The sequence below is a fragment of the Centroberyx affinis genome, unplaced genomic scaffold, assembly GCF_046629955.1.
Source record: "Centroberyx affinis isolate AG114_WGS23_722 - 3 ecotype Tasmania unplaced genomic scaffold, CSIRO-AGI_Caff_v1 ptg001856l_1, whole genome shotgun sequence".
Lineage (NCBI taxonomy): Eukaryota > Metazoa > Chordata > Actinopteri > Beryciformes > Berycidae > Centroberyx > Centroberyx affinis.
In genome coordinates this window covers 2,501-23,765 of record NW_027280234.1, presented here as the reverse complement: position 1 = coordinate 23,765, position 21,265 = coordinate 2,501, and the positions used below count along the sequence as shown (strand labels likewise).

The following is a 21,265-nucleotide window of genomic DNA, read 5'->3' as shown; positions in this document are numbered from 1 at the left end:
TGGGTCATAAATCTAGAGCACTCTGCTACTCTAATGCACAAAGTCTGCAATTAAATTTATTTAATCGTATTATTTTTCTCCAGTGACCTTCAGTAACCGGGTTGGAGTTTTCAAATACTGCAAAGAATAAAGCCCGGTAAAGTGGCTATGCGTGCTATTGATCCTGGATGAATACGCTCGATTCTGCAAGGCCAAGAGAATCCAAGAAACGGCTTTGAGAAGTAGGGACTGGGAAATGGAGACGTCGTATTCTGTAGTTTCTTTGTCTGCCTCTGACATCAGAGCACCTCGACATGAAAAGTCAGTTGTATTTGGCATCTCTGTCTCTCTCTCTGCCTCTCTCTCTCTCTGCCTCTCTCTCTGTCTCTGTCTCTCCAGCACACAGCCAATATGTTATTCCCTCTATTTTATTTTCCTTTCCCCTGCGACTTTCCCTTCCAGAGAGCAGAGAGTGACTAATATTTTCTACCTCAATTAGCATTGCAACTCCACAGAAAGAGAATGGAAAAGCAGTAGAGTCAGAGAGAGAGAGAGAGAAAGTGAGAGAGAGAGAAAGAGAGAGAGAGAGAGAAAGGAATATGGGAGGTAAATGGGAGGGAAACAGGGAAGTTTAATCAGTGCCATGTGCTTTGTGTAGAATTTCACGAGAAGGAAAAAAATACTCTACTCGAAGAAGCCTGTTATGCAATTTCACCAATCCCTACTCAAGCCAAGAAGAGTATGAATGTTCAATAAATGTGAATTATTTGTTTTTTTTTCAACTTCTATTGGCTGAACAGGTAAACATTCAATTCAGTTAATGCTCCGTAACTTGTCAGCTCTGTCACAACTCTTTGATCACTGTTCTCAGTTAATGCTCTTGCAGAATTTGAACCTTGCATTTAAGCCATTACCTAGCACATAATCCACAGCTTGAATAAAATGGCTTTCATATTGTCTTTCAAAATGGGAATCGTGACTCATGAAAACTGTAGTTTACAATTATTGAATGATTTAATTTTGTAATTTCATGTGCTTCTACTGTCATAGCTAGCCTAATTGAAAGAGAGTTTAAAATATTGAAAGAGAGAGCTGCTCAAATTTTGTTGTCATTAGCGTTGTGCTGTCACTTCATGCTTGTGATGATCTTGTTAGAGAGGGAGGTGCCGCCTCTGCAGGGGCGGACCAACTGCCCCGACTGGTTAAGCAATCGAAACAGCCAGTGCAGTGGAATTGCTCATCTGTCAAGAAAATGGCTCTCATGCATGAAATCAAATCAAAATATTCTTTTAGTTGTCAGCGGTTATGTGTCCTGTAGGGACCATGATTGAAACTGAATATGGTAATAACATGGGTACGAGTGTCTAGCGAGATTAATATAAAACCAGTGCATCTGTTTTCATTCGGTCTTTGTTTTCACTGAAGCCCCTATGTGGTTCTGGAAAGACTGTTGCAGAGGCCTTTTAAACAGCTCACAGCATTCCTCAGTTGGTACGATCCATGTACGCGTGGGCCGCTGGTTTGGGCTCAGCGTTATGAGTCAAGAGGAGCCCAGCGAATTAGCAAAACGTCCTCAGATACTATAAATAGTTTCTCTCTGTACTCGTTTCAACGTATGGGACTCATTTTGTGTGTGTCAGTGTGTGTGTGTGTAACGTCTCAAGAACATGAAAACAAATGATCAGTCCAGTCAGTCCATGAAAGAATTAGAAATTGTGTGTGTGGGTGTGTGTGTGTGTGTGTGTGTGTGTGTGTGTGCGCGTGAGTGTGCATGTAAGTCTGTGTGTGTGGTATTCTTTCTATGTTTTATTGGTTTATGAGGCCACATGAAAGATTTCGCTGAGCTGGATGAGATTGTCTGCTTTTTTCATCCCAAACAAGCCGAAAATGTGTTGGAACAACCGCAACCATAGTGGTTTTTGCTGGACGCGGTCCAGACTTTACCTCTGTTCAGCTGTGGCTCTGAACTGTGGAGGTGTGCATACATTACTGCCAGTCAGCTGTTGTAAAGATATCAAAACTGATTGGAAAAACTGTTGCAATACACCATGATACTTGTGCTTTTTTCTTTTTTTTTTGCCACATAGCCAAAATCGTCTGAGTGAAAAAGTTCAGGACGGCAGCCTGGAAAAAACGATGTCTTAAAAAAGCTCATGGGAAATATAATGATAACTTAGGGCTGGATTTAATGAAGTTGAAGGATATTATGTGAAACAGAGGCAAGGGCAGGAATCAATAATCAAGTCCACAGTTGGGTGGATATAAAAGTCGTTCTCCGTCTTTAGAGCACCTGCCCTCCTTTACCCCACTTTAGAGGGAGGGCTTGCCTCCTAGATGAGCTCCCTTGCCAGGCGATGATACTACCACCTGGAGCGCCAGACGTCTACCTGCCCGCCCTCCATCTGAAGGTAACCCAAACATGTAATGCGAACTGCAGCCGAGCTCCACTTCAAAACAACCCCGTCTCTCCTCACGTCTGCGCTCGTTAAGTAGGCCTGCCTTCTCTCTCTTTCTCAGCATTTAAGAATTCCCATGCGGTCTGAAGCCTTTCTCTAATGAAGCACAATTAAAATGAAAAGAAGGTAATGAAAAATATTTACCCCCAGTCCAATGAAGTGGCTGGTGAAGTTGATTGCTCCTCTTAATAAAAGCCATACGCTTGTTCCTATAAAATTCTGTTTTTGTGGTACGGCTTTCTTTGCCGTTAGCATTCGTGCCAGCAAGTGAATTAACTCCTGACGGTGGGTAGGAGGGTGGTGAGAGGGAGTATATCAAAAGCAGCAGGTCAGTTCGCGGACACTGATTTATGTTGCAGACCTCACCAGGCCAAAGCTCTGGCAGTGAGAACTAGCCACTGGTCAGATACTGTAGATCTGTTAAATGAACTTGTGATTGATTTCGTAGATGTGGAGGGTGGTCAGCCTTTGCAAACCCTTGAAATATGCCGTTTTCCGGAGTGTATTCTTCTCCAAAGCACTTTACAGTACACAAACATTTTATATACTGACATTATGGGTGGCTCTGGTGGGAATCGAACCCCTAACCCTGGCAGTTTTAGAGGCGTGTGTCTCCACCTGAAAACCCCTTCAGTCTGGTCTGAAAGTTCGTGAAATGAGCATGATGTCTTAAAATGCGAATACGTTTCCCCACCGTGAAAACAGACACGACTAGAAAAATACGCCGTAGTTTGACATTGAAATAGCGCAGAGGAACCAAACTACTGCCAGCGACTCGTTCCAAGAAAAAGTATTCTACTGAAAACGTTTTCTACTGTTAGAGAAGCATTCATTTTTAGCAAAAGTTTAACCATGACCAAAACCTTAATCTAATCTTAACCAAAGTTTTAGTTGCCCAAACTTAACCATTAGCTAACCTCTTCACATGACGAACCCGTGAAAATGCCGTGTCCAATTTGTTCTATTGTCACATAATCCAATTTGTGGTGGCGAAACAACACATAATCTGCTTTTCAGTGTTTGTGTGAATTTCACAAACTTTTATGAGATTGTGTTGACAATGTCTGTCTTGACCTTACATAAGTGAAGGGCTAAGACTGTAAATTGTAAGAGAAAACCTACGGTGACACAGGAGAGGAAAGAAATTTAATTTTTTTTTTAATTTTTAATTTAATTACATTTTTTAATTTTGAGGGTAAGAGAGACATTCATTGTCACTCATGTCTGCGCTTTGTAATGTTAATATGTTCCATTGTGTTTATTGACATGAGTAACAAGGGAATTTTTTTCTGAGATGTTTCTCCATGACCCAAGAAAAAAAATCTTAATCTGCAGTGTCATTGTCCAAACATATCTGAATTCCCCCAAGGCTGTGTGGAGATGACATGAGAAGCTGTGGTGCAGTAATTCTGTCAGAGGGGGACTTGTTGAGAAAACAGACGGGAACGGGCCCGACCGATCCTGTGTCAACACAACGCCCCCCCCTTTCTCCAAATGTCGTCGTATTCCCACGATGGGGGCCACGGCCTTTTTCAGAGGGCTCAGGCCACTGGGCTGCTGAACTTGTGTCCATTTCCATGGGAGATTTTAAGGGGAAAAAGGGGGGAAAAAATGTGCCTCCCTGTTGCTCCCTGAGAGCCTAAACGGGTCCCCATGCCGAGGCGCTCTCTTGGGCCCGGCGCTCTGATCAGATCCAGATGCTGCTGGAGCGTGGAAGGGGACAGCAGAGGAGTGTGGAGGCTTCACTTCAGCGCTGATTGATAGTGGCCAGGATGAAGTTGGGAGTCACATTTCTTCACTCTGATCCCCCTCACTCTCTTTCCTCTCTCTCTCTATACCCCATCTATCCCTCTTACTGTCTGCTTGTCTCCCCTGCCTGTGTTTTATGTACCATGCTGAGACGGTGTGCAGCTCCATGGGGAGCAGACAGGGTTAACGGTTTAAGTTTGGCTCCTTGCCTCACCTCCGCTGAGTGTTTAATGAACTCTTTTACAGGGGCTAAATCTTTACCGCAATTTATAGGTAGCGAGAATATCATTACAACCAGCAGAAAATAAAAGTTTTGAATGGATCTTTCTGTACTTCACATGCAAAGATGGAGTGAGGATAAATAAGGTTCCAATTACAGCTAATAAGAAAGAATAACAATGCATATAAATCCAAAGCTGAGAGTTAGTGAGAGTTTGTCTTAGATTTTGCAGTTGTGTGTGTGTGCAACATTTTCCAATGCACTACAGCCTCATAGGCTACGGTATATTTTGTTTTATTTCAAGGCTGCTCAAATTGCTATTAAAATACAGGCATTTAGCAGACCCTCTTATCCAGGGCGACTTACAATTAGTGCAACAGTAAAATAAATGAACATTCCTCAAGTAAATTGCTCAATTCCTCAGCAAAAAAACAAACAAAATTGATGTTAGAAAGCGACTATTTCCACCCCAGTTTCCAATAGGATTACATTTTGGCCCCTTTACCCTCCTTGCCTAAACATTTGGGCACCTCTGTTGTATTTTTTATCCTACTAGAAATGTCTGTTCCTTTCCTCCTTCAGGACCATGCCGACTCTGCAGAGCTCTGCTGTCCTGCTGGTTTTTAGCGTCCTGATTGGTCTGTCCTGCTGTCTGAACCCAAGAGACCCCAACGTGTGCAGCCTATGGGAGAGGTGAGACCAGTTTATCTAAAATAAATGTCTCTGTTGTTGGATGAAAACCACACATCTGCAAAAAAAAATAGGCTTCTTGGACATGAAGTAAGAATACGCGTTTTCTCATACAGTAGACAACCACATATTGTTGAAAGCACCCAGTGGGGTTTTAACAGGTTTTAAGTGCCAATGGGTCAAGAAACTTTCAACACATGAATGAAGTGAGAAAAAAAAAAATAATAATAATACTGAAATTGTAGTTATGTGGTTTGTTGTCTGCAACAGCGATGATATACTGTATGTTCACTACTTTGAGGCAGGAAACTTTCTCATTCACCAAAGTGGCCGGTTGAGTCCGAAATTCAACAGCCACTTTTGCTCTTTTACCAGCCAAATTGCTTCTGAGGATAGAAATGGACCGGTCGGCTACCGGACAAAGGGCCAGTTAGAGCCAAAACCAAAAGTCACAACCAGTTGGCTGGTGGCTGGTGTTAATTTCCAACCCTGGGTCCTATATGTAGGGTTTTTACATTAATAGCTGTCACATCACTTCCAATGGTACACTTAAATCCTAGAATAACAAAGTGAAAAGACATGGCTTTTGCTGCCAGACACCGCAGCACCATTGCTGATTAGCTGTGTGCTTTTATCTGAGCTATTTTTAAGTTTTTTAATTTTGAAGGGCAAGAAAGAATTCCTAACAAATGACATTTTAAAATCAGAGAGAACATGATCAAATATTCAGATACAAAAAAAGCAGCACTAGAAAACACGGAGTGCCAAAGCCACCATGATAACTATTCATTTGACTGTGATATATTTTAAAAAAAATCCCACTTTAAAGGCAAGTGATGATATTATGGTATAGGGTTTTTCACTCATGTTTATCATTTCCACACCGCTTCTGACCCATGTAGCTTGTCACTGTGAAGTGTCTCCTGTTAAAAAGTGAAACGCATCAGTGTTTTGCTTCAAGTAAAGCAAGATAACTTTTCCATTTCTTCTGACTGGATATATTTGTGTGCATTGTTCTGCTCTTCAGCTTCACAACCTCGGTGAAGGAGTCCTACTCCCATCCCTACGACCACGTGACGGAGGAGCCGTGCTCTGATCCTCGGACCTCCTACAGATGCAGCCGCCACAGGTAGCGACAATCTGCTGACTCGCTTCCTTTTGGGCAGCCTTCCTGTTCCTGCCATTGGAGGGTCAAAGTGTCTGTTTGATTGTGTTTTTTCTTTTAGGATCACCTACAAGACGGCCTACAGGCAGGCAGTGAAGACGGACTACCGCAGGAGATACCAGTGCTGTCCGGGCTATTACGAGAGCCGAGACAAGTGTGTCCGTAAGTAAAGTCTCTTACTGTGGAAACTTCTGGGGCAGTTAGTACTTTTTCTGTATTGAGACAGACAGTCGGAAAGCTGAGGGAGGAAACAGTGAAGAGAAGGTTTGGCAGGATTCAGTCCTTGGCCAGCAGGGATCCACCATCACCAGAACAAACTTCAAACCAACTCCATCCACAGACACTCACCTGCTTTCATTTCAGTCTGTCATCTGTCATGGAAACTTCTAGTGCAACAGAACTTAAAAGTTTAGGCAAACTCACAACTCAGTGGGTATAAGCATTCATCTCATTACCAAGGTTAGGGGTTTGATTCCCACTAGAGCTTCCCATGCTGAAAATGTTTTTACTGGCTGGCATTTTGGTAGATAAAAGTATCTACCAAACAATATATCCCTGTTGTCATGTGAAAACATCAAAACTCCAATTTTGGTGATTTTCATATTTTCACTTCAACTAAAGGATTACATGGCCTTCTATGGGCTGAGAAAATCTACCATCTTTGGGTTTATAAAACCCTTTCAAACCCAGTTGGATAAACCCAAAAATGCCTGGTGGTAAAGCTAAAAACAAGGCTGCTTTTCTTAGCTTCTGACAAGCTGACACACTGAGAAGTTTTCACGCAACAATATGCATTTTTTTGTTTGTTTGTTTCTTATTGTTTAACCGTCTAGTGTTTCTCTAACCATATGACAGTGAGAACCATGCGTAGCCAAACACTGCAGCTGTTGATTTCTCGGATTAACACTAGAAAGGCCAAGTTGCAGTCAACTGATGGCTGTTTTGCTGTTTTGAATTTTTACAACTGAAATATCTCAGCTTTCAAAATGTCCTCTGTGACTTTTCCTGGACTGAATTTCTGCACAAGCCAGTGTTGTTAGTTTTTCTACATAATGCAAGGAAATAGTAGATATGTTTACATTTCGTTTAACGACTTGTTGGCCTTTTCTTGGACCCACAAAATCCACTTGCCTTTCTGCTGTCAACACACCTTCAACCAGAGAGGAGAAACTAATCAGCTGCTGCAGTGTTTGGTTGGAAAGAAAACCTGGATATACATGATACTGATCTAGTGAATCAGAACTGAAGAAGTCTGTGGCAGAATTACTCGCCTTCAGTCAAAAATGCATGTTTGAATTAGCCTGATCAATAGCAGGACCATTTATCAAGCTGGCGAGCACAGACTCGCTCTGAGAGGAAGCTCCTTGACAGGCATCTGACATTGGTGTCGTGCCTGAAATCGCATGGATGAGCCCAGCTGTCCAGCCGGCTTCACTGTCTGTGATGGGCGGAATAAATTTAGAGGGGTGAATGCAACTGAGTTCAATACATTTGTGATAGAATAAAATAGTAAATTCAACAGTGTGCTGTTGAATTAGCTTGATCAGGCACATGGGCTTTCATAATAATAATAATATTAATAAACTTTATTTCTGAAGGACTTTTTCTTACACAAAGTACAAAGTGCTCACAATTACAAGAATAAAAACAAACACACAAACACAAATAAGACATACTGTATATAGACATACAAAAGACAAGAAGCAGTAAACATCGACAAATGACATCCAAGTAATTTGAAAGGAAAACAATAAATACATATATAATCTTTAAAAAAACCCCACATAAAACAAGGTATTAATTGAAAGCAAGTTGATAAAAGTGAGTTTCCAGTTGGCTCTTTATCATACTGAAAAGTGCAGGACTAATCTCTAAATGACACCTGTAACACTAGTGCCTGTGGGATCCTTAGTCCCTACACTGTACATTGTGTCACCTTGTTGTACATTATCCCTTGCATATTGAATATTTACAGATGTTGACCAGTCTCCGAAAGAAATTGTGTCTCAATGTGTTTCTCGTCAACAGCTCGCTGCACCAAGGAGTGTGTCCACGGCCGCTGTGTCGCTCCTGACCGCTGCCAGTGTGAGGGAGGCTGGAGAGGCGACGACTGCTCCAGTGGTACCAAACAACTCTCATTTCTCGCTCCCTCTCTCTTTTCTCTTTTCTCTGATTTACTTTCTCTCTCTCCTTCTTCTTCTCATTCGTTCTGATCCTCTCTCTGTCCCCCATTTTGATTTGACTTTCTCTCCTGTCCAATTCAAATTCAAATTCAAATCTGCTTTATTGGCATGACACAGAAAGGATCTATGTTTCCAAAGCATTTGCAAAGGATAAAGTCAAATAACGGATAATAGACAAACAATTCTACAGATTCTGCACATATCAACGATAGCATATAAATACATTTTAGCATATTAAAGCAATTCAGTACATTCAATATAATCAAGTCAATGTATAACAAAATAAGACATTGGGAGGGATGGGGCTGCATTTCTTACAAGACAAAACTTACAAAATCATTCTCAATATTTACATTTTCACCCGTACTTTGTGACATTTAGACACAAACTTTGCAGCAAGTTTGTTTTTTTCCTTTTCTCCCAATAACACCTTGAGATTTTCTTTTTCAGTCAGTAAATTAAATGTTGGGGTGTCTTCTCTTTCACTCTCATTTTCCTCCCTCTCTTTTTCTCTCTCCCAGCACACACACACACACATAAACTTCACAACAGGAAATGACAAATGGCCATTAGTGAAGTGGCTGATCTTCTCATACACCACTCCATCACACAGGAGGCCTTTCCAGTGGAAACAGCCAGGCAGCGTTACCGAATGCACAGCCATGCGTCATTAATGTCAGCCTCAGTCCAGAAAGCAGTTTACTGGTCCAGGCGGACAGCTTGCCCCGCCTCCCCCCTCACTGACAGTTGTTATTCCACATTAATAATAATAATGACTACATTTTTATCGCACTTTTCTTAAAGTTACAAAAAAGTAAAGTGCTGTGAAATAAAATGAACAAATCAGCTATAATAAAGGTAAGAGTTGCACTGCTGGCTAAGGCACACTCTGTAAAAATTCAGAAACCATATTAAACCTCCAACAAACAAGTTAATTAAACTATTGTGGCATAAAGAAAACAATAACAAGTTATCAGTTATATAATAATATACACTACCAGTCAAAAGTTTGGACACACATGATTGAATGTACTATGTGTTTCATTATCTTAAAGCCATTTTGATCCAAAGGCTTATGCTTATATGCTTGAAATTTGTTCCTTAGACAAATATAAATAGTGAAGTTGATGCCTATGTATGAATTTCTTTCCAAAGCCTTTGCCTTTCCATCAAGGCAAAGGGCGGCTACTTTAAAGAATCTAAAATATAAGATAGCTTTGATTTGTTTAACACTTTTTTGGTCGCTGCATAGTTCCATTTGTGTTATTTCATAGTTTTGATGTCTTTACTATTATTCTAAAATGAGAAAAATAGTAAAAATTGAAGAAAAATGTGTGTGCCCAAACCTTTGACTGGTAGTGTATCATGAAAGTAGGTATAGCTTATAAAAATGGGTTTTGAATTGTGTCTTAAAAGAAGATAGAGACATTAAACCTGCTGTACTCCTCCTACTACCAACGCTGACTGGTTTTAAAGAACAAAAGTCAGCAGATACAGTCAGTTGTAACTCAAGACAGCAACTTGAACAGTGAGTGTAACCCTGTTTGTCTTGTGTAAAATCACTTTAAATACAATCGCCCAAACAATGTGGAGTGTGAAACTAGAACCAGATTTCATAGGCTTGCTTGTTCCGTCACTGAAATTAACTTTTCCACTACTTTCAGCCTGTTTCATCGCACTCAGCTGGGTCAATAGTACACACAGCCCTCCTCCATTTTCCCTGCTCCTCTAAAGAGAGAGGGATTTGGCTTAAACGGGTAGCGGTTGATGTCTTGACAGGGGGATGATGGGAAGGGGAAATGGAAAATGTTACCCCTCTCTCTCTTGCATGCCCCAATTCTCCCCCTCTCTCTCCTGTCCCTCCCTCTCTCCTACCTCTCTCTCTCCTCTCCTTTCCCCTCCTCCCCACCAAAGTTTTCACTCTTTCCTTTCCTACTCTATTCTCTCTGTTTCTCCCCCCCCCCCCCCCCCTCTTCTCTCTTAAGCCTTGGCTCCACCGTATCGGCCTATAATAGAGCCTTTCTGGCAGAATAAGACCCGACACTTCCTGGATGCCTGTGTGTTGAGCTATCTAGCTGTGGGAAAGAGGAGAGGGGCTGAGGTTTTTCAAACTGAACCCTCTTAGCACTGTTTGCAAAAGAAAGACAGAGGAAAATATAAAGAAAACAGGAGAGGGGAGAGAAGTATAATGCTCAATCCTCTGTGGCCCTGCACGAAAAAGAGGGAGGAGCAAAGAGGGGGAGAGCGGGGTAAAGAGATGGGAGAGAATGAGAAATCCAGCGAAGAAGGGGGGAGATGGTGGTAGTGGTGATGACTGAGGTAAGAGAAGAGTAGGAATGTGGCTCTTAGGGAGCTACAGATACAGATTTTGATAGAAAGGCCAACAGAGCTGGAATCAAAACCCAGAGCCCAGAGTCCGGTTAGATGACTGGGAGATTATGTGGAGTTTGGACGCAGGCAAGACCCAAACCACCACTTGGACAATACACTGGGGAAAGGGAGGAATTTTTCCCACCATATCTTTGTGCATTCCTCATAAAGCGCAGTGAAGAGCTGCCAATTCTGACGTGCGCATCAATCGGTGGGTTTACATGCACACAGTATTCCGGATACTGGTTTGTGTCCCTGTAAAGGTCATGCTCAGGATAAGCTGTTTAGATGCATCTTCATATCCCCATCACACGCATTAATAAACAGAATATTCTGAATGTCTGCATGGTAACAGAACTTACACGGACCACAAACGTAGCGGTAAATGGGAAAAGGTGTTTGTATGCCTCAGTATCCCGGCTATATTCAGGTTTCTCATTATCAATGTCGTTGTCAATGGTGCATGCTGTTCACATGTGCTGACTCAAAAAAAATGAATACCTGTCTGAAAAATTAAAAATGAATAGTGTCTTGGATAATAACGTCAGTGGCATCAATTCGTTAAAACCTAAGTTATGGCAAAGTCCCTGCATCTAATACTGTTTGCCACCAAAACCTGTTTATAAAGGCTAAATTCCTGGGGACAAGCGGCACAGTTACTGAAGACTGACAAGATATTATTACTGGGTCAATGTGATAAATAATTCACATTGACCCATTGGTCACCTAACTATCTTGCACAATTGCGCACAGTTGGCTCCCCTGATGTGATTTTCTTGTTAGATACGGCTTCCAAATAAATTTCTGGCACTTTTGGTTTGATCTCTGCTCTCCAGCGTAATGATAAAAGCTACAAAATCAAATTTTGATTCACTTAGGCTAAGGTATGACAAGTGCCTTAGCTTGCCATATCCAGTTGACGCCCATGAATTGATGCAGGTAAACAAACTCAGCAACGCTGTCAGAGAAAGCGTTGCACTTGGTGATTTATGCTCACATGCAAATAAACAAACAGATCTGGGAAGAGTCATCGTTAGGGTCAGTGGAGGGCTTGGGCTCTGCCAGCTGGTCTGAGTACAGTATCTCAATGATCACAAGTCCAATCTGCTCATTTTCACCCTTTCACTCATCCACGATGTCTGGCTCTATCAGCCCTCGGCTCTTATATTGACGACCCCTTGGACCCTTCAGTTAATTCCCCTGCTGTCCTGGAAAATGTCTGTGTAAACATTATCGCCGCTCCAGCTGAGTTTCTCATTATTCAACGTGACACACTCCAGCAGAAACCCTCTACAGTGCCCACACAGGGAACAAGTGAATTTATGATTCATTTAAACAAAAGAGGCAAAGGTCCTGCTCTGAGTTAGAGCAATAAACAGAGCGCTCCATGGCAGCACTTGCGCTCCAAGCCAAATTTGGCTGTACTTTACCCTCGGCGTAATTGTCAAAGCAGCCCTTGTACTTTTGAAAGCTGGGACAGAGCATATGTGTGGCAGAGGCAAAGGTGGGTGGGGCACCAGGGGCACGAACAAATGTGAGGTGTAGCTCAAGCCTTGGTGCAGAGTCGATTTTGTGCATGCATTTCTATTGTCCAGCAAAAATACTGTAAAAACGATGATTCAAGATGATTCAAACCTCAACATCTTGGACAAAAAAAAAAGAGTACAGCATGGATTTGTTTGCATTTGTCACGTCAGTCATATCGGATATCACTCTCCCAACATGTCCCATGTCCAAGACAGTCGGAGTTATTGATGAGAAATTTGAGGAATGCACCCATGACCAATCTGGGTTCTCATAAAGGGATCTATTGGACGGAGATCTCTTCATCATGGTTGAAATCCAAACCTTGTGCGAATCGCCGCTGCAGGCGAACCCCCTGAGCCGATCCTTAGGCTTCTGTAAAATTAACCATTTAAATGTCGTCCATCTTGTCGGCTCCGCGCGAATCTCCCTGCCAATTGTAAATCATGTGTTGGTAATATAACACTGCTGCGCTAAGGGGCAGACTTGGACGAGGAAGCAACGTTAGTGATGCCTCAGTAATGTGTGGAAGATATGTCGCCCCTGGAGAGCGATCGCTTGCACTCTTCTTCTCTTGTTCCTGCTCTGTTGTTGTTCCTGTTCTCTTGCTTGATATGGAAGTCCCCATGCTGTGAGACAAATTGAATTTAATAGGATTCGTTTCTGCTTATGTTTACAGTTAGATTTCTTAAAATGACATCATATTACCATAAGCCTGCCTCAGGGTTTATGAAAGGAAAATTGAATGAAGAAAAACAAAACTGACAAAAATGAAATTAGCATTCTTGCATAGTCTGCAAGTTTATCATATATAATCTGGCTTTGCTCAACACTGTGTTTTATTTTATTTCCAGCATTTCAGAGTAGGTTTTACCTACATGAAGTTTAGAGAAGCAGGCTTATGACTGGAAGGTTGTTGGAAAATCCCTGAAAAAAAGTAATGCTCTCCCCTCCCTCAATAACAACTGTCATTGTGCCCTTGAGCAAGGCAGTTAACCCCCAGCTGTTCCAGTGGAGCTGCTCAGTGACCAACAATAGAAAACTATGTTGGACTGGCCAGCTCTTTGGTGTGAATGCATGTAGCTGTTTAACTGTGAAGCAGTGTGGTGCTGAAAAAGAGTATCTGTGCTCAGCAAACCTTCTCTGGATAAATACAAGTTCAAAAAAAGGTGACAGTGATGTCCTGTGTAAGTTCAGCTGGTGTGTCTGTGATTGTCGCTGAAACTGTCCAACTGTGAAAACCTGTGTTATTTGATTTTTGCTTTTTTATTTTCATTTAATCTATTTATCCAGTCTCATTGAGATGTTATACTCTCTTTTTCAAGAGAAAGGAAGCAGCATAACGCCGACAACATACAACAATGCACTTAAACGATGGTTATGATTATGTGAAATTGCCAAAATACAATAAAAGTGACATAAATCAAAAGTATGAAGTCAAACCTCACTATAGGTGTGCTCAAAGACAGTAGTGCTCTACTTTACTTTATTGCCACATCAACTAGACAGTTGCTTGGAATTAGCTGCAGTGCGCTCATGAAAACATACATCCATAACACAAGATAACACAACAAAACAGACTAAACAAGCCAGCAAAGCAAACAATAACAAACATCAACAGAACAAGACACACTAAAGGATAATGGATAAAAAGATAGTAACAGACCAGAGGGATCAGAGGTTGAGTCTTAATAGAACTTGGCTAAACAACATAGACAGTCTGGAGAGGAAGATGCTTCTTCATAATCAAGGAATAACGGATTATGTTTTTATCTTTCAGCCTGTGACGACAAACACTGGGGTCCGAGCTGCAGTCAGCAGTGCAAGTGTGAGAACGGCGCTCTGTGCGATCCTGTCAAGGGAACCTGCCAGTGTCCACCGGGATACATCGGGCGCTACTGCGAGGACCCGTGTCCAGCAGGCAACTTCGGCAAGGGCTGCCTGCAGAGGTGCAAGTGTGGGACCGGAGGATCCTGCGATAAAGCAACCGGAGAGTGCTTATGTCGGGAGGGATTCACTGGGACGTTGTAAGTCCTCTACTGAAAAAATATCTCTGAAATCTAGACGATCCAGCCTTTAAAAGTGTTATCATTTTGTCAACCATAATACGTTATCTACTATCCATTAAAAAGTAAAACAATGTGATTTCATTTTTTGTCATGAAACATCTTGTAAGACTAGGTGTTTTTGAAATAGCAGATTATCTCATTTTACTTTACTTTTACTTTATTTATCCCACATAGCTGTCAAGCACCTGTACATAACTGAAATACACGGGCGTTTACAAATGTAAAAATCCAATCAAAATCTAAAACAATACACATAAATTATACATATTAAGATACAATAAAAGAGCACCTATTAAAAAGCAGAAACTCTTCATACATCAGTCCAAACCCCTCTCCCAAAAAAACAAAATCCGAAGAGTTGAAGACGCTCCATCAGTTCTACTTGGGGAAATTAAGTAGAACTGACTAAGCCTCTTGGATGAGGTGTGAAACATCTTCAACTCTTCTTTTTTTTTTTATTATTTTGTTGGACATCTTACTACCTGGATGACTGATCCGAATGAATCTACACAGTCATATCTTCATACCTCACTTTTCTAAGAAGGTAGCCGGCAAAACGCAGTCTGTCAGACGCAGCTCTGTCACGTCCCGCTGCGTTATTTGCTTCTACAACTACAATTTAAAGAGGAAAAATGACCCCAATGTACTACACTGTAGTGCGTGAGTCATCTGTTACGCCCTGTGTTTTAGACGCCCCTGAGGATGAGTAAAGAATGAAAATTCTTCACCACTAGATATTAGTGGAAACTCTTAAGCTGCCAATGTGAAAACGCAATACACCATTTTGAGCGTTATAAAAAGGGGGTTTGGCAAACGCAAATAAGGGATAAAGCTCCTTGGTGAATAGTATATATTTGAAGTCCATCCATGTTACTTTGCCTTGCTTTCCTCCAGGGTGCATCAGAAAATATAATATCCCACCAGATAATTATACAACAGGTAGTTTCAGCCAAGCAATCTGATTGGTCAAAGACACGCTCCAACCATGCTGATAATTCCCATAAAGCACACGTAGCTGTTGTAATGCCAAGTCTTGCAGTAATCAGGAATCTGCTGTAGTATTTTTTCTTGCTCTGGGCAAGTTTCCTCCTAAACTACTCAACTACTACTAAAGAAAAGTTTCAGGTGGTACATATGAAGCAGTGACTCTTGTCCAAAAGCCATAACACCCACGAAGCTGTTTTTTATTCAATATTCAATCTTGAAGAGTTTCCATATTGCGGGTTTTTGAGCAGCAGGAGGTGTGATTTTGTAAGAAAACTGTTATTTTGTGTAACTTGCAGAACAAAACATTTACTTCAGCCCTCAGGAATGTCACAGGACACATGTTTTGCTGTAGCGGAGTGTTTTCTGACTAAAGTGGGTCCATTAAGCCGTTATTAAGCATCGTCTCCATCCTGTTCCCCAGCTGTGAGAAGGCGTGTCCCAAGAGCCGGTGCCCTGTGCGATGCCCCTGCCAGAACGGCGGTATTTGTCAGGGCAAAGGGGTCTGCGCTTGCCCCCCTGGATGGACGGTACGTTTCCAAGTTTCACACAGCTTACACTGGTTCCGGCCTTCATGATATTCGTGCAGGTTGCCAGATTTTAAATTCAATCTTAGCTCCTAGTGCTATATTCCAGCTGGCCCCGATCTCTGGACGAGCGGTGTAACGATGTTTCCCAATCCGTGAATGAGTTGGCTCTTTTTCCTCACACGCAATGAAAGTCAGTGCGTCAGCCGCATATTTCTGACAACATTTTGGAGACACCCTGTCATCTCTGGAGACAGGCTGGGTGTTTTGTTATGCTGACATCATCACATTTTCATCTCCCATATCCCCTTGTTTGTGAAATACATATAGGAAAGGAGACATGATTATGATCGCATTAGAGAGCAAACAAACAGGTAATTTTGGCATCTTAATTGGCAGAGAAAGCTGCAAAGTTGGTAGAAGGATGATGAAGATGTCTCCAGCTGTTACGGGTTTTTGTTTTACATTTCACTAAGTGATGCATCCATTTTCATTGGGTATTCTCCTCCTCTCTCTCCAACTCTTCTCCTCTGTCTCTCTGCAGGGAGCTGTGTGTACAGAGCGCTGTCCAGAAGGAAGGTTCGGACCCAACTGTGCCCAGGAGTGTGTTTGCCACAACAGGGGCCACTGTGACCCCGAAACTGGACAGTGCCAGTGTGCTGAGGGTTTCACTGGGAACAGGTGTGTGTGTGTGTGAGTGCATATGTGCCTACCTGTGTGCATGGGCCCCTCCCAAACTGTAGCTCCACAAGAGCCATCTGGACACTTGCAGGGTCCAGCTAATTCATTCGTAATGGAAGCTACCTGTCTTTCTTAAAGCTGCAGTAGGAAGAATTTTTAATATATAAACATACACCCGTCTTCGTCAGCCTAATTCACAAAGTGGGGCTGCAATAGAAAGGAGTGTCTCATCGCCTCTAATTGAGATACTGAAATGACATTTTGGTGGCCGGTGTGGTCCCTGGCAGGAAAACTTCTCCGGTCACAGGAGGCAACGAACCAAACTGTCTCCTAATCAGCAGTGAGCAGCACTCAGTCTAGAGAAAGCTGGACTTACCAATGTTAGATCTTCTGCCTCTCTTGTCCCTTTGGTATTCTTTGGTATAAAACGATCACAAACCGGCTGGGTTGGTAAACATGAACATGCTGTGTACGGTTTACTGACATCACGTTACATGATTTCTGGATATTGATGTTCAAGCAGTTTTCAAACCAGTAGGAGCTGCCAAAGTACAAAGATGCCCAGTGCAGCTTAATGCCTGTTTCTATTACAAAGTTATTAATTCTTACTATTTTACAGTTTGCAGCAGAGGCAGACAAATATGTAATAGTTAACATGGCTAACATCATGACAGGCTAACAATAATGCAAAATAGATGTTCAGATTTGGTTTATCAACTAACTCCTAATTAACCTTCTGGTTGGGATGAGAATCTACAATAATAATAAAAATAATAATAATAATAAACTTTATTTGTATAGCACCTTTCATACAAGAAATGCAGCTCAAAGTGCTTTACAACAAAGAAATTACATGCATGAAAATAGACATAGAATGAGCATAAGATAAGATGGAAAATAAAACCCACTGAATAATAAGAAAAATAAAGTTAAGAAATAGAGTACATAGAATGCATAAAATCAAGTAAAATACAACATTTTAAAAGAAGTGCAGCAGTGCATAAGTGCGAAGCAAGTGCAAAAAAAAAAAAAAGAGTTTCAGGCCTGTATCAGGAAAGTCATAGCTAGTTAAAGGCTAAAGTGAAGAGATAAGTTTTTAGCTTTCTTTTAAAAATACTTAGTGAGCTGACTTCCTTGATATCTATAGGTAGTGTGTTCCATAGCTTTGAGGCATAATTGACAAAGGCTGCATCCCCGATTTTCTTTCGGCTGTTGCTGGGAACCTCCAATAAACCAGCAGCAGATGATCGCAGTGTTCTTGAAGGCAAGTAAACAAGGGAGTTAGCAATGTAGCTTGGTCCTAGCCAATTAAGGGCTTTGTATATAAGGAGGAGGACCTTAAAGTCAATTCTAAATGTTACAGGAAGCCAGTGTAGAGCAGCTAAAACTGGACTAATGTGCTCTCTCCTCTTAGTTCTGGTTAATAGACAATACCAGACTTGTGGATCTTCCCCTGTTTTTTTTCCTGCTTCTCTGTGTATCTGTGTAACTGTTTGCTAACTCCGCCCTCAGGTGCAGTGAGGAATGCGCTGTGGGAACGTACGGTCTGGACTGTAAAGGTGTGTGTGACTGCGCTAACGGAGCGCGCTGCTACAACATCGACGGAGGCTGTCTGTGCGAGCCGGGCTTCAGAGGGCCACACTGCAGAGACAGGATGTGTCCTCATGGCACCTACGGCCTGCACTGCGAACGCACCTGCCTCTGCCAAGACAAGCACACACTCAGGTGGGTGCTGGGAGATGATTGGAAGGCTCCGCCCATTAAGGTGTGACTCAGCCAATGAGATTATTTCTGCCTCGAGAGCTCTGCCTCTGAGAAATGTTTGTATAACTAAAACTCCAACCTGCGTGGAAAGAGCGAATCCATGTAATCATAATGAGGGTAAACACAAAGTACACACATGTATGCTGGCACACACACACACACACACACACACACACACACACACACAAAATCATTGGTGTGTGCATTAGTGACAGTTTAGCAAATTCAATTATAGATACAGTGTATCATAGTAGATAGGGGTTTATGGTTTTCCTTTTCCTTTTTTTTTTTGCAAACTCAGCATTTTCTCCCTCTCACTTTTTCCTCTATTGTGCTTGCTCGGCAATTTAATCATGTTTACGTTTGTTTTCGTTGGCTAGCTGCCATCCGATGAAAGGCGAGTGCACGTGCCAGCCGGGATGGGCGGGACTGTACTGCAACGAGACCTGCGCTCACGGTTTCTATGGTCACGGTTGCCTGGAGCCCTGTCTGTGTGTGAACGGAGGGGTGTGTGACGGCGCCACCGGCCGGTGCCAGTGTGCCCCCGGGTATACGGTGAGCGGTGAAGTTTGGCCTGGAAACACATTGACTCAGTGGACATGAATTTATTCGATTTCTTTCACTTTCTGTGTAGATATAGCTCTCAAATCTACTGACTTAACCTGTTCAATCTGTATCTTTGTATCAGAAGATAATAGTGTAAAATATACAGTTACATGCATTGTCCATTATAGACCATTGCCAATGCACTCAATGTTTTTTTTTATATTAAATATAACGAGTAATAATATGCAATAGTAATACCCTAAAACTCATCTCTTCAAGATACACTTCATGTCTTCCTCTCTTTACCTTCCTCTCCCTCTCACATGTTTTTCTCCTCTATTTGCACTGAAAATGAAAAAACAAAATTTCCTATATATGTCCTAAAATATCATTCTTATTTTACTTGATACTCCTATATCTTTACCTAGCACCTCTCTATCATCCATGATCATTCTGGGGACACAAAAAATTTTGTTTTATCTATTATCTGGGCGTTGTGGCCTTGACTCTTGCACTCCTTGCTGTTGGTTGCTTGTAATGTGATGTTCATCTAGGAGTTTAACAGCTAAAAGTTCCATGAATGTTCTACAACTCTATGAATGCATACGTTTTTAGCATGGGTGGCCCCAGTGGGAATCAAACCTCTGTTTTACCCATTGAGCTATACTGGGCCTGTACAATTCACCTACAGTGCATGCCTTAAATCTAATGTATCTGTACTGTAAGTGTAATGTAAATGTCTCACCTGTGTTTACCTCCAGGGGGTTCACTGTGAGAGTTCCTGTAAGAGTGGCACCTATGGTAAGAACTGCTCCCTGGAATGCTCCTGCAAAAACTTTGTCGACTGCTCACCCATCGATGGGACCTGCTTCTGTAAAGAGGGTGAGTTTAGATAACAAATAAAGAAGAAGTGATGGATTGCCTGAAAGTCATACACATCGACTTGTTGACAGACTGGCAATTACGTCACTTATACAGTATGTAGACCCTGTCATTAAAGAATAAGAAAGTACTTTCCAACAGCCAACCAACCAATTAATGTCCCTTGTGTGTGTGCAGGCTGGCGAGGGCGGGACTGCTCTGCCCCCTGCTCCGAGGGAACCTGGGGCCCGGGATGCAACGCCACCTGCCACTGCGCCAACGGGGCAAATTGTAACCCTGCAGATGGATCCTGCACCTGCACCGCCGGCTGGCAGGGGGCGCTGTGTGACCAACCATGTCCGGTGAGTGCCTGAAATGAATTTTTCACAGGCTGAAAAGAAGGCTTGGCAATAAGGTAACACTAGGTCAACATACAGTATAATATTGGAATAGTGCAGACCTTTTAGCTTTATGTATGTATTTGTCTCCAGGCATGTAGTAGTTAAAAAAACAAGTTGGGTAAACTCATTATGAGGCAAACAACCACCAATATAAACACACATCCATTATATTTTCATACAAATCTATACATATAGAGAGTTGATTATACAAATCACCAGCGATGTTTTGGTAAATTAAAAGGTCCAGTCAGTGATAATCATAAGGCAAACAACAACCAATTATAACATACTGCACATTTTCAATTCTATCATCAATCATATGTTTAGAAAAGTATTCATTTATGCTTTTTAAACTGGGTTTAAGTGGGTTAATCCTCCACTACTTTTCCAATTGTCTCCCAAAGCAAAAAAAAAATAAAAATCCTGGACTCAAGCCACCGCGTTGCGCAAAAACACATCACACTTCATAAAAAAATACATTAAACTGCATAGGATAAGAAAATTGCAAAGCATATTTATCCTATGTCAGGTGGAGCAGACGAATGAAGCATTATCACTGATAACACTAACACAAAGTCACAAGGGCTGTAACCACAGTTCCTGGCAGTTGTGATTTGATTGGATTGTGTATTAGCAGTGTTGTCCAGCTCTTCATCCCTTACCTCACCCTGTGTATGCTTTAATCTCTGTTTTTGGATGTGTACCCCCCCCCCCCCCCCTTGTCTTTGCCATGCCAACCAGCCACGCTGTCTATACAACAACACATTGCCAATGTAGTATTTTGTTTGACTCTGACTGAGTTGGCCAAATGCTGCAGAGATTCCCCTGACGATGCTTTGCCCGTTGGCATTTGTTCACATGTACAGATGGGCACGTTTGGGCCAGGCTGCCTGAAGAGGTGTGATTGTGTTGAGGCCGACGGCTGCCAGGCTGCCAGCGGGGAGTGCCGCTGTCTGCCAGGCTGGTGGGGTAAGTGACGACGCCGTCCTGGTGCCTCTTCCAGCTTGGCTCTGGTGCCGCAGATAAGTCTGGTCCAATAGTGCTGAGTGAGCCACAGGTTTCTGACTGTTCTCCCGCTCTAACTTTCATTCCGGTT

The 21,265-nt window shown here is 42.2% G+C and overlaps 1 protein-coding gene across 1 annotated transcript in view; it reads left to right on the top strand.

The window, feature by feature from the left end:
- Positions 1-4,990: 4,990 nt before the first annotated feature.
- The window catches only part of pear1 (platelet endothelial aggregation receptor 1), a gene marked incomplete at its 3' end in the record, with an annotated part of 18,598 nt that continues 2,323 nt past the window's right edge, over positions 4,991-21,265 (top strand). The window contains exons 1-12 of the mRNA XM_071529962.1: positions 4,991-5,097; positions 6,122-6,223; positions 6,321-6,421; positions 8,288-8,380; positions 14,117-14,363; positions 15,814-15,919; positions 16,461-16,597; positions 18,110-18,322; positions 18,742-18,916; positions 19,669-19,789; positions 19,967-20,130; positions 21,036-21,138. Coding sequence (XP_071386063.1) covers positions 4,991-5,097; positions 6,122-6,223; positions 6,321-6,421; positions 8,288-8,380; positions 14,117-14,363; positions 15,814-15,919; positions 16,461-16,597; positions 18,110-18,322; positions 18,742-18,916; positions 19,669-19,789; positions 19,967-20,130; positions 21,036-21,138 — 1,669 coding nt within the window. The remainder of the gene's footprint in view (positions 5,098-6,121; positions 6,224-6,320; positions 6,422-8,287; positions 8,381-14,116; positions 14,364-15,813; positions 15,920-16,460; positions 16,598-18,109; positions 18,323-18,741; positions 18,917-19,668; positions 19,790-19,966; positions 20,131-21,035; positions 21,139-21,265) is intronic.